This window comes from Ordospora colligata (genome assembly GCF_000803265.1).
Source record: "Ordospora colligata OC4 chromosome Unknown contig_11, whole genome shotgun sequence".
Lineage (NCBI taxonomy): Eukaryota > Fungi > Microsporidia > Ordosporidae > Ordospora > Ordospora colligata.
The window spans coordinates 26,170-53,482 of NW_014575397.1; the positions used below are offsets into that span (position 1 = coordinate 26,170).

At 37.3% G+C, this 27,313-nt stretch overlaps 16 protein-coding genes and 2 non-coding genes across 18 annotated transcripts; 11 read left to right on the forward strand and 7 right to left on the reverse strand.

The window, feature by feature from the left end:
- Window positions 1-87: 87 nt before the first annotated feature.
- Window positions 88-483, forward strand: M896_110200 (uncharacterized protein; the record flags this gene model as incomplete). The annotated part of the gene is made up of 1 exon (XM_014707548.1): window positions 88-483. The coding sequence occupies one exon, from the start codon at window positions 88-90 to the stop codon at window positions 481-483; it is 396 nt and encodes a 131-aa protein (XP_014563034.1).
- Window positions 484-543: 60 nt separating this feature from the next.
- M896_110210 (uncharacterized protein) lies at window positions 544-1,494 on the reverse strand (the record flags this gene model as incomplete). Its single annotated transcript, XM_014707549.1, has 1 exon — window positions 544-1,494. The coding sequence occupies one exon, from the start codon at window positions 1,492-1,494 to the stop codon at window positions 544-546; it is 951 nt and encodes a 316-aa protein (XP_014563035.1).
- On the forward strand, window positions 1,279-1,350 carry M896_110220. Its single transcript has one exon. It is a non-coding gene; the product is annotated as a tRNA-Glu (tRNA).
- Window positions 1,495-1,827: 333 nt separating the features above from the next.
- M896_110230 (subunit I of vacuolar-type H+-ATPase) lies at window positions 1,828-3,930 on the reverse strand (the record flags this gene model as incomplete). Its single annotated transcript, XM_014707550.1, has 1 exon — window positions 1,828-3,930. One exon carries the CDS (start codon window positions 3,928-3,930, stop codon window positions 1,828-1,830), a length of 2,103 nt encoding a protein of 700 aa, XP_014563036.1.
- Window positions 3,931-4,174: 244 nt separating this feature from the next.
- Window positions 4,175-7,132, forward strand: M896_110240 (DNA helicase; the record flags this gene model as incomplete). The annotated part of the gene is made up of 1 exon (XM_014707551.1): window positions 4,175-7,132. One exon carries the CDS (start codon window positions 4,175-4,177, stop codon window positions 7,130-7,132), a length of 2,958 nt encoding a protein of 985 aa, XP_014563037.1.
- Window positions 7,133-7,237: 105 nt separating this feature from the next.
- On the forward strand, window positions 7,238-7,522 carry M896_110250 (small nuclear ribonucleoprotein; the record flags this gene model as incomplete). Its single annotated transcript, XM_014707552.1, has 1 exon — window positions 7,238-7,522. The coding sequence occupies one exon, from the start codon at window positions 7,238-7,240 to the stop codon at window positions 7,520-7,522; it is 285 nt and encodes a 94-aa protein (XP_014563038.1).
- An 87-nt stretch (window positions 7,523-7,609) lies between these two features.
- On the forward strand, window positions 7,610-9,751 carry M896_110260 (uncharacterized protein; the record flags this gene model as incomplete). Its single annotated transcript, XM_014707553.1, has 1 exon — window positions 7,610-9,751. The coding sequence occupies one exon, from the start codon at window positions 7,610-7,612 to the stop codon at window positions 9,749-9,751; it is 2,142 nt and encodes a 713-aa protein (XP_014563039.1).
- Window positions 9,752-9,842: 91 nt separating this feature from the next.
- On the forward strand, window positions 9,843-10,307 carry M896_110270 (uncharacterized protein; the record flags this gene model as incomplete). Its single annotated transcript, XM_014707554.1, has 1 exon — window positions 9,843-10,307. One exon carries the CDS (start codon window positions 9,843-9,845, stop codon window positions 10,305-10,307), a length of 465 nt encoding a protein of 154 aa, XP_014563040.1.
- A 221-nt stretch (window positions 10,308-10,528) lies between these two features.
- Window positions 10,529-11,215, reverse strand: M896_110280 (uncharacterized protein; the record flags this gene model as incomplete). Its single annotated transcript, XM_014707555.1, has 1 exon — window positions 10,529-11,215. One exon carries the CDS (start codon window positions 11,213-11,215, stop codon window positions 10,529-10,531), a length of 687 nt encoding a protein of 228 aa, XP_014563041.1.
- A 293-nt stretch (window positions 11,216-11,508) lies between these two features.
- Window positions 11,509-12,684, reverse strand: M896_110290 (regulatory subunit of ATP-dependent 26S proteasome; the record flags this gene model as incomplete). Its single annotated transcript, XM_014707556.1, has 1 exon — window positions 11,509-12,684. The coding sequence occupies one exon, from the start codon at window positions 12,682-12,684 to the stop codon at window positions 11,509-11,511; it is 1,176 nt and encodes a 391-aa protein (XP_014563042.1).
- On the forward strand, window positions 12,665-12,735 carry M896_110300. The gene has a single exon. It is a non-coding gene; the product is annotated as a tRNA-His (tRNA).
- A 262-nt stretch (window positions 12,736-12,997) lies between these two features.
- M896_110310 (PHD zinc finger domain-containing protein) lies at window positions 12,998-13,771 on the reverse strand (the record flags this gene model as incomplete). Its single annotated transcript, XM_014707557.1, has 1 exon — window positions 12,998-13,771. The coding sequence occupies one exon, from the start codon at window positions 13,769-13,771 to the stop codon at window positions 12,998-13,000; it is 774 nt and encodes a 257-aa protein (XP_014563043.1).
- A 486-nt stretch (window positions 13,772-14,257) lies between these two features.
- Window positions 14,258-17,665, forward strand: M896_110320 (subunit IKAP of IkappaB kinase complex; the record flags this gene model as incomplete). The annotated part of the gene is made up of 1 exon (XM_014707558.1): window positions 14,258-17,665. The coding sequence occupies one exon, from the start codon at window positions 14,258-14,260 to the stop codon at window positions 17,663-17,665; it is 3,408 nt and encodes a 1,135-aa protein (XP_014563044.1).
- Window positions 17,666-17,801: 136 nt separating this feature from the next.
- M896_110330 (undecaprenyl pyrophosphate synthase) lies at window positions 17,802-18,650 on the reverse strand (the record flags this gene model as incomplete). Its single annotated transcript, XM_014707559.1, has 1 exon — window positions 17,802-18,650. The coding sequence occupies one exon, from the start codon at window positions 18,648-18,650 to the stop codon at window positions 17,802-17,804; it is 849 nt and encodes a 282-aa protein (XP_014563045.1).
- A 60-nt stretch (window positions 18,651-18,710) lies between these two features.
- Window positions 18,711-19,931, reverse strand: M896_110340 (uncharacterized protein; the record flags this gene model as incomplete). Its single annotated transcript, XM_014707560.1, has 1 exon — window positions 18,711-19,931. One exon carries the CDS (start codon window positions 19,929-19,931, stop codon window positions 18,711-18,713), a length of 1,221 nt encoding a protein of 406 aa, XP_014563046.1.
- A 125-nt stretch (window positions 19,932-20,056) lies between these two features.
- M896_110350 (DNA/RNA helicase) lies at window positions 20,057-22,687 on the forward strand (the record flags this gene model as incomplete). The annotated part of the gene is made up of 1 exon (XM_014707561.1): window positions 20,057-22,687. The coding sequence occupies one exon, from the start codon at window positions 20,057-20,059 to the stop codon at window positions 22,685-22,687; it is 2,631 nt and encodes an 876-aa protein (XP_014563047.1).
- Window positions 22,688-22,824: 137 nt separating this feature from the next.
- Window positions 22,825-24,048, forward strand: M896_110360 (uncharacterized protein; the record flags this gene model as incomplete). Its single annotated transcript, XM_014707562.1, has 1 exon — window positions 22,825-24,048. The coding sequence occupies one exon, from the start codon at window positions 22,825-22,827 to the stop codon at window positions 24,046-24,048; it is 1,224 nt and encodes a 407-aa protein (XP_014563048.1).
- A 95-nt stretch (window positions 24,049-24,143) lies between these two features.
- Window positions 24,144-27,215, forward strand: M896_110370 (structural maintenance of chromosomes protein; the record flags this gene model as incomplete). The annotated part of the gene is made up of 1 exon (XM_014707563.1): window positions 24,144-27,215. One exon carries the CDS (start codon window positions 24,144-24,146, stop codon window positions 27,213-27,215), a length of 3,072 nt encoding a protein of 1,023 aa, XP_014563049.1.
- Window positions 27,216-27,313: the final 98 nt, after the last annotated feature.

Here is a 27,313-nt window from a genome sequence, read left to right on the forward strand (position 1 = left end):
TGTTTGATCCAATGTTACACAGGGAAGTATTTGATGGGGCGTGTCATTTATACCTGAATCCATAACATGGACCTGATTTGAATACCCATGCAGATATTTTCATGGCCAGCGCCTCCAATCATAGGCATGGGCATACCTCCGGAAATACCTTGTGAATACACAAGCTTTGGAATAGAGTACAGTGTAGTTGGAGGATCGCCTGTTTCGACTTCATTTGAGCGTTCAAAATTTGACATGGATAAACTTAGGATGCTAGTTGATCTATCATTCTCCACCTTTGCTGAGCTAATAGCATGCCCATTCGATGCAAATGAGCTTGTTGATAACATAAAATCGATTCATATTGAGATCAACCAGATACTGAATGGATCTAAAAAAACAGAAGCGATTGGCGAAATGCTGAGGATCCGGAATCAACATGTAAAGAACAGAAACATGCTTGCTGAGGATGTTAAGAGGCAAATATCCAATTTTGAGATATGAATATTTATTTGTGATTTATAATGTCGGTAACTAAATTACATACAATACCTAAATAGGAGTTTACACATATCTTGAAAGATCAATAGCAGTGACTGATGAGCCATCAAACAGAATAAACATTCTATTATTTGCAATACAGAAGTCTTTTATGGTACCTTGAGTGAATGTGCTGACCACTTTTGGAATAGCATGTGGGCCTGTGATTTGCATACTAAACGCAAGGATTTGTTTTGAAGCAGTGATTGTAAAAAGCATGCCATTGTGTATTTTAAATCCTCGTAGGATTTGATCATCAACTTTGATATCATAGGTAGATGTAGTATGTACATGTGGATTACTTTCATCATGTCCGTGTGTTGGAAGAATGGTTGAAATTATGTTTGGTGCTGAACAAAAAACAATCAAGCGACCGTAGAACCTTACACATGAGATAAAAGAACCATGAGTGTTATGAATTGTACATAAGGGCGTGATCAGGCCTTTACAATCATAATGCGGAGGGATTCTCCAGATTCTAATTGTGCAATCTGTACCAGCAGATACCAAGTACTGTATGTCAGCACTTACATCAATAGATAGCACATAGTCTTTGTGACCCATGTATCCACCAAAAGTGCATATAAGGTTCAATTTGTTTATGTCCCACATTTTTATGGTTGTGTCTTCACTACAGCTGAATAGATACTGATTTCTGATGCATTTGATCGAGACTATTGATGCACCATGGGCATTAATGTGTGATTCAAATGTGCCTTCTGATAGGTTCAGGAATTTTATAATACCTAGTTTTCCAGCAATTGCCAAGAAGAGTTGTTTCTTGAACACAAGGAACTCGCAGCATATGAAACTTTCATTTGGATGCTCATCAATGATTCTTTGAACTGCATTCAACCTGGTATCGTATGAAATAACGACTGCAGTGCGACTGCCTATCAAGGAGATCATATTACAAGAGCCATGGATGCACATAGATATGAACCTTGCATTTGGGACTGAGAATGTTGATTGCATGGGTATTAATGGATGAATGAATGATATACATAAAACACAGTCGAATCTGTCTGCTGATGCTTTATACGAGAGGTCCTTACTGGTCTAGCGGTCAGGATGTCTGCCTTTCAAGCAGGAGGTAGGGGTTCGATTCCCCTGTAGGGAAGTTTTTTTTGCAATAAAAATTAACTCTGGCTGCTAAATAACAACTTGTCTTGAATTGCCTATGCTTCATTATAAAATCAATACGAGTTGCATATTCATATATCTCACCTATACAACAATCAATAATATATCCATTTATTTAATTCTTCGATCATTCCATATAATAATAGCTTATTGCAATGACTTCACTTAATCTTCATCAGGTACCATGTTGAACCCAAGAGGCTCAAACAAATATCCCTTTCCACGGAAAAACTTTGAATGGAATTCAATCCAGTTCAATCGCATCGCATGAAGACAAGATCCAAGACCCTCCATTCCAATCAATAATATAATCGTTCCCAATGCATATACTCCAGAAAGCATAACAGGTATTATAAATCCTCCGCGTCCTATTGTAAACTCATGCAGCACTCTTGTAAGCTGTGCGTGTGCTAAAGAAACCGCCCACAACCGTAAATACGAAGACGTGTTCGATATGAGTCCAAGTCCAAACTCAACGACATGTATAAACTGATTGATCCACAATCCTGAAATTTCATCCTTCTTCACCATCTTTTTTGCAATCATGTATATAGGTTTTCCAACAAGCATCCATGGCACCGACACCAGCATTAAAATTAGTAGAATCAATTGGACCTGCTGTTGATACGGATACATCTCTTCAGCAACCACAAATGGATTCGTAAACATATTCACCAAAACTCCAATTATCGATGGATAGTTGGACGTCACTAGCCATTTGTAAATAATCAGAAACACCATATAACCTGCAAACGAAAAAAACACAATTGTCTGTGGCACTAACACACCATATATCTCAACAGGCTCTTTCAGGTACACTGCATTCATAAATGATATCACCACTCCAAGGCTCATGTGGAAAAATCCAATTATTATCGACATCTTCATCTTCATCGAATTCAAGAAAACCATCTCATTCTTCGAATGATGCCACATATGATCTACGCCAAACGGATAGGTTCTTCCAGTATCCTTACTTGATAAAAACAACGGAATCGCTAAAGAAGCAAAATCAGAGTATAGAAACCCAAAGAACATTGCTCCAAGAGAGAACAAAAATATCACATACTTCCCATCCATTATCATTTTCATTGTCTCAGAAACATTCTTGAACTTCTTGGCATTTCTTATCATAAATGTAGACAAAAGTAACAGTATTAAGCCATGGAATACATCCCCAAACATACATCCAAAAAGCATAGGAAACGTAAACAGAGTAAAAACCGCTGGATTCACCTCGCCATATGAAGGAACTGCATATGTATTAGTCAGTGCCTGGAACGAATCTGTAAACTCATTAGTCTTGAAATATGTCGGAGGCATCTCTACACTCTCATTCACTTCAAAGGCAAACAGATTCGTGCCTTCTCCTTTGAATTCTCCAATCTTCTTAAGCCTTCCGATCGCATCTGATGGAATCCATGCTTCACCAATCAGGCAGTCCCTGTCAAAGTCAAAATTAAGCTTATTAAGTGTTTGATATATTTTCATCTCCTTGTTCATGTAATACCTCCATGTGTTTGCAAGCTGTTTTATCTTCTCTTGTTCATTCATGATTGCCTCTTCATTATGGCTTTCAATTTGTTGCATTTGGCTTATTACTGCACTTAGTTCCAGCAATCCTTTCTTACATTCCCTAAACTTCTTGTGATCTAGTATTCTTCCACCCAACGATGAAAATATATCTTTGACTTTGTCAAGTGCCTCTGTTCCATGTGCAAATACAATAAACACACTCTTGCACTCCCCGTCAACATCCTTTGTTCTTATTACCAGATTCCTTCTGAGTGCCTGATGCAATACCTTCCGTATTAAGAACTTCTTGCTCCTTTCAACTATTCCTGTTATAAAATCAAACTGAATCAAATGTGTTTCCTCAGTGACCGTCCCAACAAAGCTCTCTGTCTCCTCAAGCATGTACAAATCCTCTCTAAGCTTTGCATTGTTTGTAATTGTTTCTCTCTTCATTGTCTTCAACTGGATTAGTCTTGAGAAAAATTTGTTGATTTGTTGCTCAACCTGATCCACATCGCTGTGCTTGATATTTTCTTCTATGTCTGGAATGTCTGCCGTTAAATACCTCAGTCTTGATACCAGCTTTTCCATGTGGTTGATTTCACGGATGTACAGCAGCTTTTCTGCCTTCATGTCCACATTCAAGTCCTTAAAATGCAACAGCTCATTTTTCCCAAGTTCTGTTACTGCCTGCTTTGCAGTGTCTTTGCTAAAATAGATTGATACCAACGTCATTTCTTCGCTCCTCAACATGAATATATTTGTTTTTGATTGCCTTGGCGATATGCAGGGATTGCTTTTGTTTACTTGTTTCAGACTGCAGGCATTTGTTAAGGGACTTCGAATCAGCATGCCAGGACTCCCTTGTTATTAAAAGGAGGCTTTAGAATAGAAGCAAACCATATACAAGTATTTACTATGTAGAATAGGAGAAGCCATGTTGAGCAGACTCAATTGATCTGTGTACACATGCAATTGGAGTACCCTTGCTATCCAAATGAGGAAAGAACCTTCAGTAGGATGGAAAGATACTAGGCGAAGCAGTAAGAAAGGTGCAGCACTCAACATGATCGACAGACAGAATGTTTCGAACATAGAGTTCTGGAACACAGAGAGTAGAAATCCTTTGCATTCTGAAAACAGCAGCGGAGGATCTGACATAGATATGTTTTTTACATCCACTGAGCACGTTGATGCTGCTAGTCAAGTAGATCCGCAGGTATATTCCAAATTTGTGGTGAAAAAAATTGAAAGAAGCGATTCTTCTGTTGTACTGATTGGAGACACAATTGAGTGCCATGTATCTGGAGAATGGTGCGATATTGATTACAGAGTCAACATGAAGATTACTGTTGTGAGGTGTATGTGTTGTGATCATCAAGAAGATGCGTCTAGCATTGACTTTGTTGACGAGATTTTTGACTCAGACAGAGATGACGAATACTCTTTAAATAGGAGTTCTAATGAAAGTGGCAAGGCTTATATAGATACAAGCAATACTGATCAAAATGTTTGTGTAGATTCACATATAATTCCAGCAGATTATCTAAATAAAGAGTCAAGGAAGCAGAAAGTATATGTGAATAACCATGAAAACTATCTTCTAATAGAAGACGATCCTATTTCTATTACGACGCTATGCGAATCACTTAATTGCAGAAATAAGCATTATCTGAGCAGTAAGGTTGCATCCGTACGATTCACACATGTCAACCTTAGAATACTGATAGGGGTAATAGCACACTCAGTCCTGCAGAATGCATTGATTTATAAAAACTTTAGATCGGACTTTCTGATAATGCAAGCAAAGAAGGCGGTTTCTGAGAATGTGTTATTGATGCACAGATGTGGAGTGCATGAAAAACTCGTGCTTAATGAAATACTGAAGCTTGTGCGAAATATACAACATTTTCAAGGTTACAAGATTGATATTGTGGAGACAGAAAAGAAGCTAACGTCGCTTCTGTTTAGCATAAAAGGGAATGCGGATGCAATTGGACGTGATGCTGTTCTTGAGATAAAAGTATCAAAAGCGTTGAGAGCAGAAAATCGTGCACAGGTGATACTTTACTCATTAATGCTAAGTGAGAAGACAGGAAATAGCTTTGCACCTTATATCTACTACATTCCATCTAAAGAGCTTGTGGATGTAAAGATCAAGCACCGTGAGGTAAGAAGTCTGCTCAACATGAGGAATAGGATTTCTTTAGAGCGTGGCTTGCAGAAGTGTGTTTGTAATGATGAAGAGTGTAGAATTCTTGGTGAGATAAGTGCTCTGGACGATTTACATTTTTTGAAAAGACAGTTGAATGCAATTGATGAGGAGGAATCAAAAAGCGTTGGGACAATGATTCCAATATCATTGAGATATCAGAGCACAACCATTGTAGGATTAGAAACCGAAGAAAGCTTTATAATTCCAAGATGCATCCACTTGAGCATATTCAGCAAGGACATGGTTAGAATTTCAAGAGGAGTTGTGGAAGGAGTTGAAGGAAATAATATGCTTGTTAGACTAAGTGATGATATTAGACTAAACAAGGAGAAGATGTATGCATCTTTTGGAGATACTAATGTGTTTTTTAAGTTTATGCGATTTTCTCTTATGCATGTTGCATATCCACGATATTGCACTTCTGAAGTATTGAATGGGTTTTGCCTTTCTATGGAGAAGTCAGGATTGGATATTAATGCAAGTAATATTATCGATTTTAGCATTAATGACAAATCCAATCGATGTCTTGATAAAGCTTATAATGAAGATGTATCTGAGGAGTTTAATAGTTTTGCATTTTATTCAGAGGATGATGAAAAACAAAATGGTAAAATTGAAGCGGAAACCAATAGACAGGGCATCTGTACTATTAGCATGGACATAGCTTCGTCTGCATATATTCAGACCAACATAAAAAAAATAGTCCATACAAACCACAAACAAGAGATGGTTTTTGAAGATAGCCAGATCGACACTGAAAAGATATGCATACCTGAGAAATACAAGCATGAGTTTCTAAAGCTTAATGATGATCAGCGTTCTGCATTATTTCTTTCGTTGAATTGCAAAAACTATAGGATTATTCATGGGATGCCAGGAACAGGCAAGAGTATGCTGATAACCTTGATGATCAAAATACTTGTTCATTGTAAGAAGAAGGTTCTTCTTGTATGCTATACGAACCTTGCTCTGAGAAATATTGTAGAAAAACTAAAAGGAGTCAATGCATATATGGCAGGAAAGGAGGATATGCAGTTTGAAAATACAGACGATGCCAAGATGTTTTTTGATAATATAGAGCTTGTATGTGGAACTTGTTTTTCATTTTCCGACCCGGTCTATGTATGCAGGAAGTTTGACTTCTGTGTGATTGATGAAGGCTCACAAATGCACTTACTTCTAGCGTTGATCCCTGTAAGCATATCTGAACGATTTGTGATAGTTGGCGACCATTTGCAGTTGAAACCTCTTTCCAAGAGTTCTAAGGAGCTTAGCCTGTCTCTTTTTGAATATCTGCTTGGTAATGAATACTCGAAGCTGAGAGTTCAGTATAGAATGGGTAAGGAAATAATGAGATTATCGAACACACTTTTCTATGGGAATCAACTACGTGGAGGAGAGCGTCCTTCGAGAGTAGAGTTTCTTAATACGGAGTATGTAGACATTGTAGTACTGGTTTCTTCGCTTTCGAAGTGCACAATTCTTTGCTACTTTAATGCGCAGGCTGATATGATCAGAAAGCACACATCTTGTACTGTTGAGACGGTTGATAGATTTCAAGGAAGTGAAGACGACAAGGTGGTTGTTGTTTTTGATCCTGTGTCCTGCTGTGAGGTAATGGAAAGCAGCGAACGGTTGAATGTTGCACTTACAAGAGCAAAGAAGCATTTGGTTCTTGTGGGAAATAGAAGCAAAATGGCTGAAGTGGAGATACTCAAAAAATTACTCGACATCTTATGAATTTGATTACCAGAGTATGAGAGGATCATAAAGCGTATGATTGAGCAAAATGACTTGAAGTTATTTGTTTGTATTATAGGGTTATAAAATAGCCCATGAATACGAATGCTGTTTTATGAATTTTTGCAAGCCAATCTTAAGAGCCGGATGTTAGTGGTATTGAAGAACGGTGTGAGCATATCTGGAGAGCTCTATAGTGTTGATCCATATATGAACTTGAGTCTCCAAGAGGTGAATGTTGTTGGAGACTATCCTGGGCTCAATGGAGTTCATATGTGCTCGATCCGTGGATCTTCTGTCAAGTATGTGATGATGAAAAGAAACGAGAGACTGCTGGAAGCGTTGAATGGCGGAAGTAGACTTAGGATGCTTTTTAATAAGTGCTACTAAGTAACTGATGGATCTGCTAGCAGTGAAAATAAAGACTATGTGAATGATATAATTTATTTTTGAGTTTATGCCCTGTGTCTGTTTGAGATGAGCGAGATTTTAGTACGGGAGGATAAGGTTGCGGTTATGAAGGCATTTACAGAGGGATACTTGAATGAGAGTAGATGCTTGCCCATTTATGAGATTGTTTTCCAGTATTCCAAGAATGCAGCATATGAAGGAAGATCGAAAGCATGCTTGAAGATGATTGTGGAGGCAATTGGATGTTTTATAGATAATACATCAAGGAAGTTATGCAATGCTAATTGTGAAGAGGTATCATTGGAGCTTTGTAGAATTGATCGGCACCTTAAGAAAACAGAGAAGTTGTTTGAAAGAGTCTTCTGGTCTGTGGCGTTGGGTCGAAGCATGTTTTTCCGCAGGATGTTCGGAAGGCAGTTCAATCGGTTTGTAAAAGATATGAGCGAGAGAATTGCAGAGTTTGTAATGTTATGCATTGGAAATGAGATAAGTGAAAAGGCAACTGCAGGATATGATGGAGAAGCGAATTTAAGCTTCAAAAAGCAGAAGCTTAATTCTGGAGATGCAGGAAAGATTGAAAAAGACAGTTATGTATGGTATTTACATGATAATGATGGTGATGAAGAGATATATGAATCAAATAAAAAGATAGAGAAGGTAATAGATGTTTTGAAAGCCAGAGGATGCTTTAATATGTTTACGGAAAGGATTGTTAGACATGTATCTGATATGTATAAGAGAATGATATTTGAGAAAGAAATGAAGCTGTCTAAAGTAAGGAAATTTATTGATAATCAAAGAAAATGGAAATATATTACGGAATGTTTTTATGAAATTGAATTAGAATTGGTGAAAGAGTTGGTATCGAAGATATCTGCTTGCGAGATATTCAATACGCTTGATGATGAAAACGAGATGCGGTGTTGTGTGGATTTTTTTGTTATATCTGGAGAAGAAGCAAGACTTGTTGATGCGGTTAGCAATTATTGCAATGAGAAGATGAACGTGGTCTGTGCTGATGATTTTGTTGAAAGCTATTATTGGATATGCACCAAGCTTAAGGTTATTGAGAATTACAAAGGCAGTAACGAAAGCATTATTCAAGGAATCAGGAATTGCAAAAGAATGCTTGTTAATCGCAACTTTAGGAATACTGTTAATGGAATATGTAGATGGACCAATAACATGATGAAAAAAGTGTGGATTGAGTGTGAGAATGTAGAAGAATGCCTTGGATTGATGTTTCCTGAATGCAAGCATGTATGGAAGATAAGTATTAGGTGCTCTGTTGACGATGTGTGTGTTTATGACGGCTTAAATCAAGGGAAATCAGTTCTTGAGTGTGTACTAAATGATGTTTTTCTAGAGATTGGTGAAGTGCTTCAACTTTGTGAATGCAAGAAGGAGCTTGAGAGCTCTTTACGTAAGTTTCTTGGTGATAGACTGTTATATGGAACAGATGTGAATATAAACAAGGAGCACATGCTTATCGATGCGATTGGAGCTGGTACAGGAAGCATGTATACAGATAAGATGAAGTGTATGCTGAAAGATTTTTATGGAACTGAGAAGTTTTATCAGAATGACATTTTACTCCTGCGTGCATGTAAATGGCCAGACTATGAAAGTTTTGATTTGGATATATATGAAGTGAATGAAGTTAAGGAGAAGTATATGCAGGAGGTGGTGAGGGGAGCGAAGAAAAGGATATGCTGGAATGATCTGCTGTCTTCATGTGATGTTGAAATTCTTGGAGTGAATGCCAAGATTTCTTTAATACAATATATGATTATCAGACTACTAGCGGATACAAGCAAACGATCTGATGGATTAAAAATCTCTAAAGCATGGAAGAGCCATATGGAGCAACTGATAGAGACTGGACTTGTTTGTGTTGATGGCCTAAGCTATGCATTGAATTTTGATTGGCAATGCAAATTTGATTTTGTTTCTCTTGTTCCTGAGAAATGCCTACTGAAGGGATTTATAGAATTTCCAAAGACTATTGAAATGCCTGACTCGCTCAACGACATTGCAGACTGTAGAATAATGAAGGAGATGAAGGTCAGAAAAGAGATGCTCAGAAAGGAGCTTATAGAGCTGGTTTTACGAGAAATACCGAGTAATTTGGTTGATGAACGAATTGTAAGTTTAGCCAGTAGAGAATTTCTATGTATTGATGGGGATATGATAAAGTATATACCGTGAAGCGTGTACTATATGCAAGCATGATTTGTTGAGTCGAAGTAAAGTATTTGTTTGTTCATTTTTGCTGATATTGAATTTTTATTTATGGGGCATGGGCCATGATGAGCAGGTTAGAATGATAGCTGAAGAAGTAAAATGTTCATATGATGTTGCAAGAAATGCATATGTGGAGGCGAATGGCGACATTGAGCGTGCAGTGCAGATCGCAAAGAAAAAGGGGAATGTTTTATATTCTGGAGGAAACAGTGGGCTTTATGTTGAGGAAAAGCCATCTGGAAGGACAATAACTCAATATAAGAATGGTGTTTTGGTGAACAACAAATTCTACAACTTTTCTATTGATAACAATATCAGACTCAAGCAAATGCTCAGTGATGGGGAGTTTGATGCATCATTGTTGAATGCTCAGGGAGATACAGCTGAGGTTATTTATCAGGAAAGGTTGAATGAAGAGTATTGTGAGTTACCTAAAAATGCGTCTGTAACTGGGATGGAGCGTAAACCAGGATCTTCATTTATTGGTGAAGGTAGAAGATTGGGAAATTCAAAAAAGTAAAACATGTGATGCTAGTTTGTATTAATGTTTATTTAACACTCGTGTTTGTGGCATTTTTATTCTAGAGACTTTAATGCAGTAGCAGGATCAAAATATTACATTTGCTTTTTTAGTTTGAAATCATGCTTAAATACTTGAATTAACATGGAGGTTCCACTACTCACTTGTTTTGATGTATGAATGATTCTATTATATGCTACTTTGTGTAGCAATCATTGTGCTTACATAGAGATATTTTCAGGATTATATAATGAGAAAGGGATTTTTACACATGCATTTCTAAGTTCTGTAACATTCTTGGCATCAAATGGAAAGGAAAGTAATGTAAATGCCTCGCAAGGAAACGGTAGACTGGCATATACCATTTCAATTTCCTTGTATCCTGTTTTTTCATGCAATAAAATCTTGTCCATCATCTGGACTGACGTCAACCAAAGATTATTGATGCATGGCACGATCCACTTGTTATTGTGAAATGTATAAATTTCATTGGACTTTCCATCAATACTGACATTCAAATCTATATGTGCATTGGTTACTTCTATAATACCTTTTTCTTGGAGAATGGTGAGAATGCCATATATTCTAAGATATAAGCTTGGGAAGTGTAGATTATAGCCTAATACCTGAAGTATCTCGTCTTCATAATCGAATATCTTTTGCTTGTTTGAGTCTGGTAGTTTTCTAATCAAGGCATTCAGGTCTCCATGGATCTCTTCACACTTTGCAGCAAGTATAATGATTGCATACAAAATGTTGATCATTTCCTCGTCCTTCGGTATGATCTTGCCGATGGCTCTGTCAAATATCTGAACAGCTGTGCTTCTTACTGTAAGAGGCAAGCCTGTGGCAATACATGTATTAACAATATCTACTCTATACTTCATCTTTTTTTCATTACTGCTCATCTCAGGGCTTCTTGGAGATTGTTATATTGTGATCCAATCGTGATGAAATCGTTTGTATCAATTTATGTTACAATCCCAGGTGTTTGCAGCGATTCAATCGTACAATCGTTGGCATCATATATGATACCAAGAAATGCAAAACAAGGATTGCTAAATGAAATCTATAAAAGCAAGCAATCAGATTGCTATTTTGCATCAACACCTAACCGTCTACCAGAATAATTCAAAGCATTTATCTCAAAACATTATACAATACAAATTAGCATCTAACATTTCTTATTCAACAATCATGTTTATTTCAACAGCTTCCTCAGATCAGAGTTTGCATCTCCAGCCTTTTTCAAAACCTTATGGACCGCCATCTCAAAGTCTTCTTGTGTTACATGAACCCTTCTTTCCCTCAATGCATACATCCCTGCTTCAGTACAAACTGCTTTAACTTCTGCTCCTGACGTTCCGGCCATCTTGCTTGCTATGGACTCGAGATTGATTCCCTTGGTAAGGTTCATTTTTCTTGAATGGATCTTCAGTATTTCAATTCTTGCAGACTCTTTGGGCTGTGGAAATTCGATCTTCCTATCAATCCTCCCTGTTCTCAACAGTGCTGGGTCAAGAATATCAATCCTATTCGTTGCCATTATGACCTTGATGTTCTTGTGCGATTCAAACCCATCGAGCTGATTAAGCAGTTCAAGCATTGTTCTTTGTACTTCGCTATCTCCACTTGCCTTTCCGTCCATCCTTGCGCATCCAATCGAATCTATTTCATCCATAAAAATAATCGATGGCGCATGCTCCCTGGCCATGACAAAAAGTTCTCTTACAAGTCTTGACCCTTCCCCAATATACTTCTGAACCAGCTCTGAGCCAGATACCCTTATGAATTTGCACTGTGTATGATGTGCTACTGCCCTTGCAAGCAGTGTCTTTCCTGTCCCAGGCGGTCCATAAAGCAATACTCCCTTTGGCTGTGCGATTCCAAGATTTTCAAAAAGCTCAGGATGTTTTATAGGAAGCTCAATCACTTCACGAATCTCCTTGATCTGCTCATCAAGCCCACCGATCATCTGATATGTTGAATCAGGAACCTTTTCAACCATCATAAGCGATACAAGAGGATCAACTTTTGTCGGAAGGATCCTATGTACATCATAAGAGTCACTTCTTAGTGCAACCCTTACTCCAGGTTTAAGATCGTCATAGTTCACTGAGGACTCAACTTTTACTAAATACTTGCCATCAGGATTTGTTTTGACAAGAACCTGCATTTTACCCATCTTCTCTACGATTACTCCAACATTTGAGCTTGGCTCCTGAACAATTGAAATCTCCTCCCTAAGAAGCCTTACGCGTCTGTTGAGTTCTGCACGTTTTTGTTCAAGAACCTGCACCACTTTCATTTTCTTTGCCACAAGAACCTCTAGGTGATCCAACTTGTTCATGTAGAAGTTTTTACAATATCCTCCCATTGCTAAAGGGCATTTGCTTTTGAATTTTCATGGAACAAATAAATTGATTTGATCAACTAGCAAGACCCTTATGTGTAAATTAACAAACATGCATAAACAATCTTTATTGCATTTACATAGAGTAGCCAAAGAATGATTCATTCCATTTAAAGAGATTAGCCAAAATCTGAATCAAAAATCGGCATTGTACTTATAAAGAGTGTTCAGAAAAGTAATAAACAGCATAAAGCTTCATGCACCAGTCTTAAAAATATATAGTGTAAATTGCGGCTGAATTAGCTTAGTGGTAGAGCATAGCGTTGTGGCCGCTACGTCACGGGTTCGATTCCCGTATTCGGCATAGCTTTTGCTGCACATCATCCACACACTTACATTTTTTCTTATACCATGCTTCACCAGCCGTATTGCCAAAATACCAATCTTGCAGAGTTATCATTGTATCCTTTTGTCTTCTCTTTGACTCCCAATACTCACATATGTTCATTACATCGTGTTTTGCTTCAGTATCACATATATCATTTACAACAATTCTTTCAAGCATTTGCGGTGTCACACATGGGAATAGATTGCATATGTTCATGAACAGAGTTCGACTTGGTTGTACTTCGGGCTTCTTTTTTCGTATTCTTGGCCGATTGCTCAAACGTTTGTATCCAAACTGCCTCAATGACAAAGCCTTCATATTGCATTTCCACTTTTCAAGTGGATCATGCTCATCGCAATAAGATAGCTTGTTACTCATATCAAAATAACATTTTTCAAGTGCACATGTAACATGATACTTTCTACTACACATAAAATAGGTACATTCTATCACAGTTCCATATATGCTTGCACAAAACATACATCCTTCTCTTTTGATATAATATTCGACATCAATCGGCTCCTTTGATACTGGGTGTGCAAAAGAAAGCGTCTTGTTGAATTCTACACATAATACATGTCCCCATTGGTTGTCAGATGTTTGCTTCAGGCATCCTTTCAATGATGAGCAAAACATACATGCAGCCAACTGCTTGTGATATATACAGCCTCTACATATCCAGAAGTCTACAATCTCTTGAATTCCATAGCAGTCTTGATGCATAGATACACTGCATCCTTGGCACACAACTATTGGATTGTCCTCTTCTGCACCACGTGTGCATATAATACAGCAATCATCAGGCTCAAGAGGATGTACGTAATTGTTTATAAACCTTTAGACAAACACAAACCACTCCTTTTCAAGTCTGTCCATGACCATCTCAAAACTCTCCCTTGAAATCTCAGTGTTTAAACAGCTCAAGTATTGCATATCATACACATCGGAGCTGTAAATAACATCATCAAATATATCTGTATCATTGCATTCGGATGAATACTGCCTATTATTAACACATTTCATGCTTTCTAATGAGCACATTGAACTTTCAGATACACCATTATGTACATCTAAATAGTCTTAAATAACTCTGTGATTTAAAAATATGTCCAAATCGCCATATATACTCTTATAGCTACGCTCTTCCCTTGGAACGTCATCTGAGTAGCTGAACACACACATTTATGGGGATTCGGCCTCCCCACAAGGATGGATAATTTTTTTATTCGCCATATACAAAGAACATGCATTGATACTGAAGAATGGATGTATAGCAAAGAATATATGATAAAGAATGGTGTTATATACGACTGTGTATTTAAAAAGGTTCTTGATGTTCCGTTTGTTGTGAAGTATTTCCATGCGTTGACATTTGAGTATTTATTGGTCGATGAGTTAGACACAATATACCTTGCAAACAAAAACACACTTGAAATACAAGAGATTGGAAAGGTAAATGATGGAATTGTGCTTTTGAGTATTTCTAGGGACGAAAAATGGTGTGTAATCGTGACACATGAAGAAATACTTCTATTTGACACATACATTGAGTTCAAGAAGTCTGTTAAAGTAGATTATGATGGATTGATTGCAATTGAATGGACGGACCGTGATGATTTTGCATTGTTAACTACAAAAAGAGTGTTTTTCTATGACATATCATTGAATATAATTGGAAAAAGCAAGGAAAGAGAATACTCAGGAATAGCATGGAGGGCGAAGTACAATATTTTTGGATGTTCATGCACAGAAGGCATTGTTTTTATTGAGCCGAACGGACTTGATCATGGAGATGCCATTGAGGAAGTTTGTGATGAGATTGCATTTCTTGAAGATCTTGATGTGCTTCTGACAATGAAGCAAGTACCTGAGGGATTAGCCTTGAAGGTGCTCTATACGAAAAATTTCTGTTGGTATCGAAAGGCTTCAATCGTTGTGCCTGGGCGGTTTGTTTGTGTGGAGCAAAATGTAGTGCTATTCAAGGACAATGAATGCATTACAAGAGCGTACATATTTGGTGAAAAGACACATTTCGAATCTGAATACTATGTGATTGATGGAATGAATGTGCTGTACACTGACTTTTCCAAAAGGATAATCCCTCCGCCTTTGTTTTCAAGGAAGATTGTGTGTGATAATGAAGTAATTGATGTATTTGCATATAAAAACAGAGGAGTGATATTACAGAAGAGTAAAGCCATAATATTCAGTGTTTCTGAAGAGGAATATAAAGAAGACAGAGTATTTTTACTGAATAAGAGATTTGATTCAGTAATTGTTTTAGATGGATTTGTGGTGTTGAAGTGCGGTAGTGAGTTTGTTTTCAAGTCAACTGATGAGGAATATGATATAACGGTTGATTTAGTAAATAATAAAACAAAAGTAATTGAATGCAAAAGGATTCAAAGGATTGTAGAATATCTAGAACTGGTGTTGAATGAATATGGAAACCTGAATATAGTAAAGATGTATAATTTCAATGAAAAGCTGTGTATGGTGCTTGATAATGGAAGGATTATCTATGATGGAAAAGCCGAAAAGACTATTATAGATATAAGAATGCGATTTGAAGTTGGAGTTGATAATAACGGAACAATTATCGTTCATAATGGATCAACAATGTCGCATAATGGAGTTTTAGAACAGGGTGTTGATTCTTTTGTATTAGGAGAGTATGGAATGGCGATAACGATGGATAGAGTATGTAAGATAACTTGTGGGTCGAATGAAAGTACATTTGAAGTTGATCAAGGATTGAAGCTGTTGTGCATGCCTAAGCCAAAGCTGATTGGAGAGACAAGACATGGGACTCTTGAAACCTTTATGCCGTTGGTATACAACCTGGCAAGCGTGGAGAAGATGATAGAATCAGGAGAGTATGAGGAGGTTATTATGAAGTGTCGTAGACGTGTTTTTCCTTTTTCTATGCTACCGAGTCATGATATTGATGTTAGAAAGTTTGTCTTATGCACAACAAATAGCGATTTGGCGAGTTTTTTTAATGAGGTCTTGGGAAGAATGAATGGTTTTGAGCTTCTATTGGAGAATGAAAAGATCAGAAGATTGCGAAGAGTAGTTAGCTGTGATGCAGTTGTTGAATTTTGGAGAGAGATAATGCATGATGGTCTGGGATTAGGTATGGGAAGAGGAAATCTTGATAGACATCTTCATCTTCGAGCACACTTTGAGGAGATGATCTGCAATGATGGAGCCATTCTAATGAGTTCCATAGGACATTTGATTGGAGAGCCGTGTGATTATCCTTTTAATTGTAGAGGAAGTGAGATTGAAAGCAAAGGAGATATATGTGGCAAAAATGCAGGTGCTTTTTTGAATGAACTTCTGTCTGCTCTGAATCTGGAGTATAATTTTGAGTTTGTTATTTTTTTGCTAGTCAAGATGAAAAGAATGGATTTAGCATTTAGAGTTGCAAAGCACAACATTAAAAAAGGTGTAGAGTATATGTTGACGATTACCACTGTAAAAAGTGTGGTTGAGTATGCGATGAAAACTTGTGATGAAGATTTAGTTGTTGATGTGATGAAGATATGTAAGAAGGATGCATCAGATGTTATTGATGTGATACGTGGAGACTCCATAGAAGCGCAGTTATTCAAAGTAAACGAATACTTTGAAAGTAGAGCAGATGCTTTTTATCATTTTAGCAGATACGGAACTGAGCATTTAGAAAAAGAATACATCAAGAAGCATCAGTTGATAGATGAGGCATCGATGTACGAGGCGTGTGGAATAAGTAATAAGAGGTCTGGCTTTTATTATGAGATTTGTGCAGAGATGTGCAGTGCGAAGAATGGATTTACACTTTTTTTAATGGCAAATAATTTGAAGATGGGTCTTGATACTGCCGTGAACAATTTGTTTTGGAGAGAGGCAATATTGATATACAAGCATATGGTGAATGTGAATGAATCTAGTAGTACATCCGATTTGAATGAAATTAATGTCAGATATGGATTGAATGAAGAAGCGTTTTACGAAATGCTTGTGAAGCGATTGATAGATTCAGGTATGCATTTTGAGGCAGGTCAACTGATTGAAGAATTTATAGGCGATAAGCCAAGAGCATTTGAGGAGTATGTAAGAGGCAAAAGGATGCAAGATGCATATAGAGTATGCACAAACACTGAAGATATCAAAAAGGAGGCGCGAAAATGCCTTTTAGAAAGACTATTAGATCTTGAGGACATAAAAGAGTCGTTTGCAAAGTATAGTGGCAGATTCAGGTGTATTGAAGAGCGAATGGATGACGAGCTATTGAGCGATACATCATTTAGCTACACCGAAGAAGGAGGTGGAAGCAGAAGTAGAAAGCTTAAGAGTAGACCTGGCGGAAGATATGAAAAGGAATTTGTGATGAATAAGATCCGAGAGATTGCACTTGAACTAATGAAATGGAGGGACAATACTGAGGATCTTATTGTTATATTCAAAAGATTTGATATGAATGATTGCATAGAAGCCCATGATGGTTTGTTTATTGAATTAAGAAAGACCATTGCATCAGAAATAGAAGTAATATTCGAAGACAATAAAAAGCAGCTCTATGATAAAAACCGACCGATTGTTGAAAAGCCCGACATGAGCAAGTGGACATAAATAGATACAATGTATTTTATGCCTGATAATTTAATTGGGGCTGCTCTATTTGAAGCCTTGTGCCATCTATGCTCTTTTCATATTTATATTATAACAAGCTTATTCATCAGAAGTAAGTGATGATCTCATGTTTATATTATGATAAATATCTATCTTCGAGTTTATGCTTCAGAAGTATGAGAAATAGATGAATGGTGGACATTTCTGGCCATAACGGCTTTGCAAAGAAAACAGAAGTACCTTGTGCAACTTGACGAATCATAAAATCACTGAGTCTCTTTTCATTTCCTGTTCTAATGAGAATATCAACATTGCTGTTGAATTTAACTCCTTGAATAATTTCGTCTTCTGCAGAGTATGCAAAGAAAATATTGACAATTATATCTTGGTTATGCTGTGTTTCATTCTGTATGAGAATAAGTTTATCTCTTACATCTTGCTTAACAAGATCCAGCCTTCCATAAATCCTTATCTTTGCTTTAATTCTTATTTCTTTTTCCTCTGGCGTTTTAAACTTGTTTGTTATGATGTTCATGATTCCATCAACCTCACTACTCTTTCTTCTGAAGTTCTTGATTGCAAAGCAAAATAAAGAAACTTCTCGAATTCCATAAATGTAGGCAAATTGAATGAACTCATAAATCTTGTTTAGTCCATCATCTCTCTCAAACGGATCTTTAAAGCCATGCTTCTTCATATACCTCCTATTTCCATCACAGATAAACGCAATATTCATTCCCTGAAATATCTTTATTATGCTACGATTTATTGGTTCATGAACACATTCTTTTACGTGACCTGGGATCTTAATGAATGAACAACTGCTTATGAATACCAAGCTACGTAGTATAGAAACACAGCGTTGAACAACCCACGCAGCACAGTTTATATATCTGATTGCATAATAGTTATTGATAAAACACTCAATTGCTTGTGAAACACACATTATAACGGTTTGAACAGTGGAAATCGCAGTGGCCTTCATGAGAGGGCTTGGAAAATAATAAGGTTGATTTCAAACTCATTTACTGTGAACAGTCTTGTATTAAATAAAATCTATGGAATTCCTATCTAGTCGTTCTACTTCTAATTCCAGCTTATTTCTTATACTGCTTTCTCTATTTCTTTGATTGAGCAGCTCGTTGCTTTTTACTTTCAACATGTTGTATATTTTCTCGAGCTCTTCGATACTTCTCTTGATTTCTTCTGATCTTGATTCTTCCAGTTGAAGCTCTCTGACTCCCACGTCATGTTCTTCATCGTACTTCCTTATTCTGTCAGTGAATATTTTTTCTTCGTCCTCAAGAAGAGCCAGCTTTGATTTTTGATCATCAATCATCTTTGAAAGTTTAAGAAGTTCATTTCTTGAGATTCTAATCAATGCAAGTGTTCTTCCACGCTGGATGTCGACCTCCTTCTTATTTATTTGCAGATTCCTCAGGTGATTACGTTTGGTATGAAGCTTTGCTGTCATTATGTCTTTTGACTTCTGAACATCTTGGATCTTTTCAGATACTTGGTCTATTTCCTGCGAGATCTTGTCTATACTGCTTTGCAGCATATTCTCCTTCTGCTTACTTTGTGCCATTTTCAAGCTTATTACAGACTTTCTTGACCTAGGTTCTTCATCAAGCATCCTTCTGACCATAGATGTTTCTGGTCCCTCATCTAGTCTATCATCAAGATAATCGTCAAGCATATTAATCTTACTGCTGCGAAACGACAGTGGAAGATATGGTTCTCCAGTAGAATGTTTGGAATCAGTAGAAAATGCATTTGAATATTCATATGCTTTTGAACGTGAGCCCAGTCTCGAAAAATCCATACCTGATGAAAAATCGTTTTCAAACTGGCTTGCGTTATTAAATGAATTGTTCATATGTTTTTGAACACTGTATACATTTGCATGATTGACATTTGCATTTCCTGAGCCTCCACTCAACATTTTAGTAGTAACCGGCGAAAATCTTGCCTCAGACTCCCAATTAACATTTATGCCTTCATTTGTATCGTTTGAACTGTCACTGAAATTATTATGACGCTTGATATTGAATCTTTCATCGATGCCATCAATCGACTTCCTTGTGCCATTAATGTTTGCAACTATAACAGTGCCTTCATTGTTTTTTGCAGTGGATTGCAAAGCATCGATCGCCCTTTTTACAATCTCTGGATCACGTGCTTTCTTGTTAGCAAGACCAATGTCATCGACAACAACTATCTTTGAAATGCATGAATGCAGCATCAACAGTATAGCCGGAATCATTATTTTGTTTATTCTTATGCTGATTATATTGGCTTATGGTTTCAAGTGAAGAAGCCTGTTGACTCAGGTGTATAAATAAACACTCAGACAGGGAGTAAATGGACACATGCTTGTACAGCCCTAAAATGAAAAAAGAGGACATGGAGGAGATACAAGCGATTTATGCAAAGTATGGAGAGGTTTTTGGTCTGAAGAGCATTGGAGATGGAAGTCTGAGTATGCCGAGATGCATTATTGAGATGCAAGGCGCTGTGTTTGGGTATCCTGAAGTCAAGAACGTACAGTTTCTAGTAGACGAGTGTATAAACCAGGCAATAAGTGATATTAGAAGTCTTCAAGGCCAAGGTGAGAGTGAAGTGCGCAGGACTGCTGAATGGACATCGATAGCAAAGAATGTCAAGAAAATCCACTCTGCAATAGAGAAGCACGACTCTGTACAGATTGCACAATGCCGCAAAATCAGCACAATATGTGCCAGAGAGTTGAGAAGAGGGCTTTCTAAAACATCGAAAACAAACCCGGCTCTTAAGTCAAAGAAGATATTCAGGGAGCTATCAGGTCATATAAAGAAGACAGAAAAGAACATCAAGGATAAAACGAAGAAGGCCGAGAAAGCAGAGCTTGAGAGGAAGAAGAAGGAAATGGAAGAGAAGGAAGAGCAGAGGCAGAAGCGAAAGTTTGAGTATTTGCTGAGCCAGACAGAAATATTTTCCCACTTTATTCTTAAGAAGAACAAATGCAATGATACTGCAGACAATGAAAGCATTGAGGAATACAAGGATATGCGTGGATACGATGCAGCAATTCTTCAAAAGGAGAAGTTAAAAGAATTTGATTTGGACATACCATCTAAGAAGTATAAGGATGCAAATGCGGAGGAGGAGACGAGGTATGTATCTCAGCCAAGTATTTTACTATGCAAGTTAAAGGACTACCAGATTAAGGGATTAAACTGGTTAGTAAGCTTATATGACAAGGGAATCAATGGGATTTTAGCCGATGACATGGGACTTGGAAAGACTGTGCAATCGATCTCTCTGCTTGCATACTTATATGAAACGGAAGGAATATCAGGGCCTTTTCTAGTGGTTACGATTTCATCTACTCTTGATAACTGGGCACAGGAGTTTGCAAAGTTTTTGCCAAAGTTCAAGATATGCAGGTTTTCAGGATCACCAGGTGATAGGAAGGAGTTGAAGAAGCGATTTAAGGACTCTGATGTAGTGATTACGACGTATCAGACAGCAGTGAGTGACGAGAGGATGTTAAGGAAGATCAAGTGGCAGTACATGATTCTTGATGAGGCACAGGCAATCAAGAGCAGCTCATCAAGAAGATGGAAAGTACTTTTGGGATTCAAGGCACGAAACAGACTCTTATTGACAGGAACACCTATACAGAACTCAATGCAGGAGTTATGGGCACTTTTACATTTTATAATGCCGACTCTCTTTGACTCTCTGAGTGAGTTCAGCGATTGGTTTAGCAAGGATATTGAGGCATCTGCAACATTGAGAAAGAGTGTTGATGAAAAATCACTACAGAGACTTCATGCTATTTTGAAACCTTTTATGCTTAGAAGACACAAATCTGATGTAATGCATGAACTAGGGCAGAAGACACAGATTGATTTACAGTGTGAGTTGAGCTACCGACAGAAGGAGCTATATAAGGAGATCACACGTTCATGCAATAGCATGGAAATGGAGAACCTGCTAATGCAGTTAAAGAAGGTGTGCAATCATCCTGATCTTTTTAAGAAGTTAGAGCCCACGTGTGGATTGAGTCTTGAGATGAGCGATGGAATAGGCAATGCTGTTGTTTTTGGAAGGAGCAAGATCAATATCAATGTTCCGAGCCTTATAGCAAATGATGTTATTGAGATGTGCTATAGAAAGGAAGTGGAATTAATGAATAAGATTGAGAGGATAAGAATGCTTGCTAAGACAGGAGGAAGTGAAAGTTGGTACATATGTAGGAGCTTGGACTATATGTACAAAGGAGATGTGCTTATGAGTGTTGATGATGTTCTGAATAGTATATTAAAGAAGAATGAATGTACTGATAAGGTAGCGATTGAAAATGAGATATCGAAGTTGATTGATGAGGAAATATTCAGTATGAAAAGATACATCTGTTGTATAAGTCCAGTGATTGCAACTGCACCAAGACTTGTTTCTAACAGGGCGCTTCTTCCCCAACTTGATGTACATGGACTGTATGTGCAATTAGATATGACTGTATACATGCCACCTTTGAATACATTTATCAGTGACAGCGGAAAGCTTGTTGTTCTTGATGAGTTGCTGCCGAAGTTGAAATCTGAGGGACATAGAGTGTTGATTTACTTCCAGATGACTAGGATGATAGACTTGATAGAAGACTATCTTGTGAAGAAGGGATACAGCTACCTGAGACTTGATGGTAGTTTAAAAGCGTCTAGCCGTGCCGAGGTGATCAAAGATTGGCAAACAAATGACAGGTTTATATTTTTGCTAAGTACTCGTGCAGGAGGATTGGGAATTAACCTGACGGCCGCAGATACTGTTATATTCTACGACAGCGATTGGAATCCAACTGCTGACCAACAAGCGATGGACAGGGCGCATAGACTAGGCCAGACACGAGATGTTACGGTGTATCGGCTTATTACAAAAGGAACTGTTGAAGAAAGAGTGCTTGAGAGTGCGAATAGAAAAGACGAGATACAGAAGATGGTAATACATGGAAATGTATTTGAAGGCGAAAATTTTTGAAGTAAAGTGATTGGTTATAATAGATACACATGATTGAATCAAGTAATGAATGTTATTGATGCGAAGTGTGTCCGGCTATTGATTAGAAGGACTCCTTTTGAGCGAATGGAAATATCTTACGCCGATGTGCAGTGTTTATGAGTTTTCTGGATAACCTGATTCTTGGGACAAATACACCGAAGTACACCGATGAGGTTCTTTTCCCATCCAAGGTATATAGTAGAGTGAGATGTGGTAAGAAGCATTGTACAGCAATGTGTACGACGAGGTCTTATGCCGAATATGAATTCTGGGCATATACACTATCTGAGAAAGATGTTGATATGAATGAGATTCGGAATAATATATATCGAATGGATGATGGATTGAGGTTTTCAGTATGGATTAAATGCAGTGGAAGCAGAGATGAAAGTATAGAATTGGAGAATATAAGACCGTGCGTTCTAGGCATGAGTTGTAATGCAGGATTGACAACAGATTCAGAAGGAGATGTTGATTTTGGGGAAGATATGGCGATTGTGAAGTATATCCTCGAGATATGCAAAAATTCTGATGAAAGCAATGAAGAGGCAATATTTAGCATATTCAAGAATGTAAGAAAGAGCCTTACCGGTATTTATGATGCTAAGCTACTGGTATTTGTAATAAAGCATGTTATTGACCTACCTTATGCTACAGCTGGACTGGTGTATAAGTTTATTTGTTCGATGGCTCGGCGTCATAATCTGAACGGGATATTTGCAATGCACATCAAAAATAATGAATGTACGGAAGCGATTAATGATAACAATAATGAAGAGAAACATCTGTGTTTCTGGATGATGTTGGTGTCTAAATATCCACTGTACTTTAACTATGTGATTGATTTTGTGATTTGTAGCATTGATATAGATATTACAAGTATACCTGATGCTATATGCAAACATCTTAACAGCAACAGCATTGAAGATTGGATTGATTTTGTTTCTGTTGCATCGAATATGAGTAAGCTTGTGGATGTATGCATTTATACGCAAGGAGACTCTATGAATAGTGTGAATAAGGATGAAGAGAGATATTTTGATTTTCTAGTTATTCAAAATGAGATGATTAAGGCACAAGAGATGCTAAAAAAAGAGACTGATGAGAGGATCAGGAGTTTATTGAATGAGAGAGATGAACTCCTTGCTCAGAAGTCGAGTCTAATGGAGGCATGTAAAACATTAGAAAAGGATCTTAAGGAATGCCAAGAGAGATGTGTAAGTAAAGTTAGAGAGATATTTTTTGAAGCCGAGAGTGAATGTGAAGTGTATAGGAAAGGGACCATGGAGCTGAATAAGATGTTCTATGAAAAGCAGGTGAATGCCAGTGATGTTGATTAAAGTAGAGTGTTTATGCAAGAATGTAGTTATTTATTGATTAACTGTTACCATAAAGCCAGTGTTTAATATTAAAGTAAGATTCCCTTGGAATACATATGCATGTGAAGAAGATGAGGCTTAAGAATGTCAAGAGTTTCAAATCTGAGACAGAGCTGAGATTTTCTGAAGGAGTGAATGTGATTATTGGAAAGAATGGAAGTGGAAAGAGCAGTATTGTGTCTGCTCTTAGATTTGCGATGTGTGCAGAGGATAGAAATGTAGAGCAGAATTCCGATTTTATTCATGAAGGAAATGCTATTAGTGAAGAGGAAGCCGAGGTTGAAATTGTTTTTTGTGAGTCTATGGAAGAAGAAACCATGGAGCGTGAGATCAGCATTCGAAGAACAATAGGGATGAAGAAAGATGAGTATTTTGTTAATGGAAAGGTTGTTAGTAGAGAAGAGTATGTTGGGTTTTTGCATGAGAATGGAATTCTTACAGGTTCAAGTACGTATTTTATTGTTGCACAAGGAGAGGTTGCAGCACTTGCTACATTGAGAGACAAAGACAGGCATAAATTATTGAAGGATGTTTGTGGAGTTGCTTGTTATGAAAAGGACAGAGAGACGAGTATACGTGAACTTGAGGACACAAAACAAAATGAAACAAGGATAAGGCTAATGATTGGTAGGATTGACGAAAAGCTGCGAAGCCTTGAGAATGACAAAAAGGAAGTAGAGCTTTGTAATGCGTTAGAGAATGAAAGACGAAGACTTGAGTATGGATACATTGAGAGAGAGGTACGAGAGATCAATGATGAGATTTTACGAGTGGAAAGTCTGATAGCGAATGAATGTAGAGAGTGTTCTGATGATGAAGATGATTATGTGATTGAAGCCAAGGAGATTGAGGACAGGATAAAGATTCTGGTTGATGCAAGAAAGAGGCTGAGCATAGATCCTAGGTATAATGAGAAGACAAAATATATTGAGAAAGGAATATGCAATCTCGAAGAAAAGCGAAATAAGCTAAAAGAGAGGCATTCAACAGAAGAAGAACAATTTTTGAAGTTTAAAGAGGAAGAAGCGCAAAACTTTATACGATCTGTATGTGTCAGACATTTTATAGGATTCTTGGGTACATTAATGAATAAGAAAATAAGTCTTGAGGAAGTAGAAGTAGCAAAGGCTGCATTATGTAACAAAATGAATGAAATGGAAAAAAGCAGAGAAGGAGTTTCCAGTAGAAAGGTGGTGGATATGAAGCGAGATCTTGAAAATATGGTTGAAAGGAGAAAATATCTTTGGAGAGAGGAGAAAAGACTGGAACTATCAAAGAAGTCTATTGATGAAATGGTGAAATTGCATGAAAGCAAGCTTTTCCAGATTGTTGATACTAGGGCTGATATATATGAAAGCATGAGGGAATTTAATGGAGTTCTTGGGTATGTTTATGATTTGGTAAGTATACCTGATGAGCTTTTGAATGCATTTGAAGCGGTAGCAGGGAATTCGTTGTTTAATGTTGTGGTTAGAGATGAGGAAGTTGCATCGATGCTATTGAAGAAGATTGAAGGCATGAAATTTAGAATAACATTTATGCCATTGAATAGGATAGAACTTAAGGATGCAAATGAGATAAAGGATCCGATGGTTATTTCCTTGGCATCTAAGATAAGATGTGAGCCGAGATATAGGGCACTATTTAGGCACATAACACATGATGCGTACTTCTGCTCTGATTTGAAGCAAGGTGTTTATGTTTCGAAGAAGTATAAGATCAATGTTGTTACTATTTCTGGGGATGTGATTAGTAAAGATGGACCTATAAGTGGAGGATATGAGAAGAAGAGTGGGGCGCTTCGGGAGTATAAAAGGATTTGTAAAGAGCTGAGGAAACATGGCGATGATTATGGCAAGATAAAACAGGAGATTAAGAATATTGGAAGAGAGATTGATGAAATGAAGCTTTTGATTGATTGTGGAGATGTTGAAAATAGGACTAGTGAGGTTTTGAGTGGTACGGTGGAATTTCTTGATGAGAAAGTGAAGATGCTGACGAAGATGGTAGGCATGAGTAGTGAAGATTGTAGAACAGAAATATGCAAGCGACTTGAAAGGCTAAGGACTGATGAGAAAGAGATATTGATGAAGAGCAACTGGTTTATGGTTGAAATTGGAAAGATGGGATTAAGATTGAGAGAAGCAGAAACTGAGATGAAGAAGATAAATGATGCCATAAAAAGATTAGAAGAGAATCTTAGTAAATCAAAAATGTATGATGAAGCACTAAGGATTGATGAAAAGATTGCAGATCTGCGAGAAAAAGAAAAGATTATAAGGGAGAAAATATTTGATCAGGAGAATGACGATGTAATTGTTGATGCAAAACGAGTGAATGTGGAAACAGAAGTGCTTATGAGGAAGAAGCATGTATTGATAGGAAAGAGAAATGAACTGTGTATGAAGATAGGAGCAACTGATTTCAGAAATCTGGAGTGTTTGTATCCTGAGAAGAGCAAAGAAGAATTTGTGAGTGAGATATCACGGATAAATGAAAGGATTCGAGGGTTTTGCATGATTAACAAGAAAAGTGTATCACAATGGGAAGATTACAGCAGTCAAAGAGATTTGATCAAGAAGAAACTTGACGAGCTTGGCTATGATCGTGAGAAGATATTTGAACTTATATGTGAGCTTGACTTGAAGAAAGAAAAGACCATGAAGCTTGCGTTGTCTGAAGTGAAGCGTGTATTTTCTGAGATCTATTCAAAACTTACCGATGGGAAGATTGGAGAGCTTATCGATACAACTGAAGGATTAGGAGTTAAGATTGATGGACTAACAGATGAAGTTAACTTGCTGAGTGGCGGGCAGAAGGTGGTTATAGCGTTATGCCTGATGTTTAGTATGCAAAGAGTATATAAATCTCCATTTTATGTATTTGATGAGATTGATGCAAATTTAGACTCACAGGTACGTGAGAGAGTATGCATGATGATAAAGGAAATGAACGAATGCCACAAATACCAGTTTATTATAGCTAGCTTCAGGAAGGAGACTCTTGTATGTGGAGACAGATATTTTAGTGTGGAGTTTAAAGAAAAGAAGAGCAGTGTAGTAGAAGTGCCTAAAGAGACAGCATATGAATTCTTAAATGACGGGCCAAATGAAACTAAGATTTATTAATTGAGTTCATGGTTTACCTTGATTTTGAAGCAGCTAAATAATGGAGTTATCCAGAGCTTAGAAAATTATTTTTACGAATGGTTTTGCAATATTTGCTT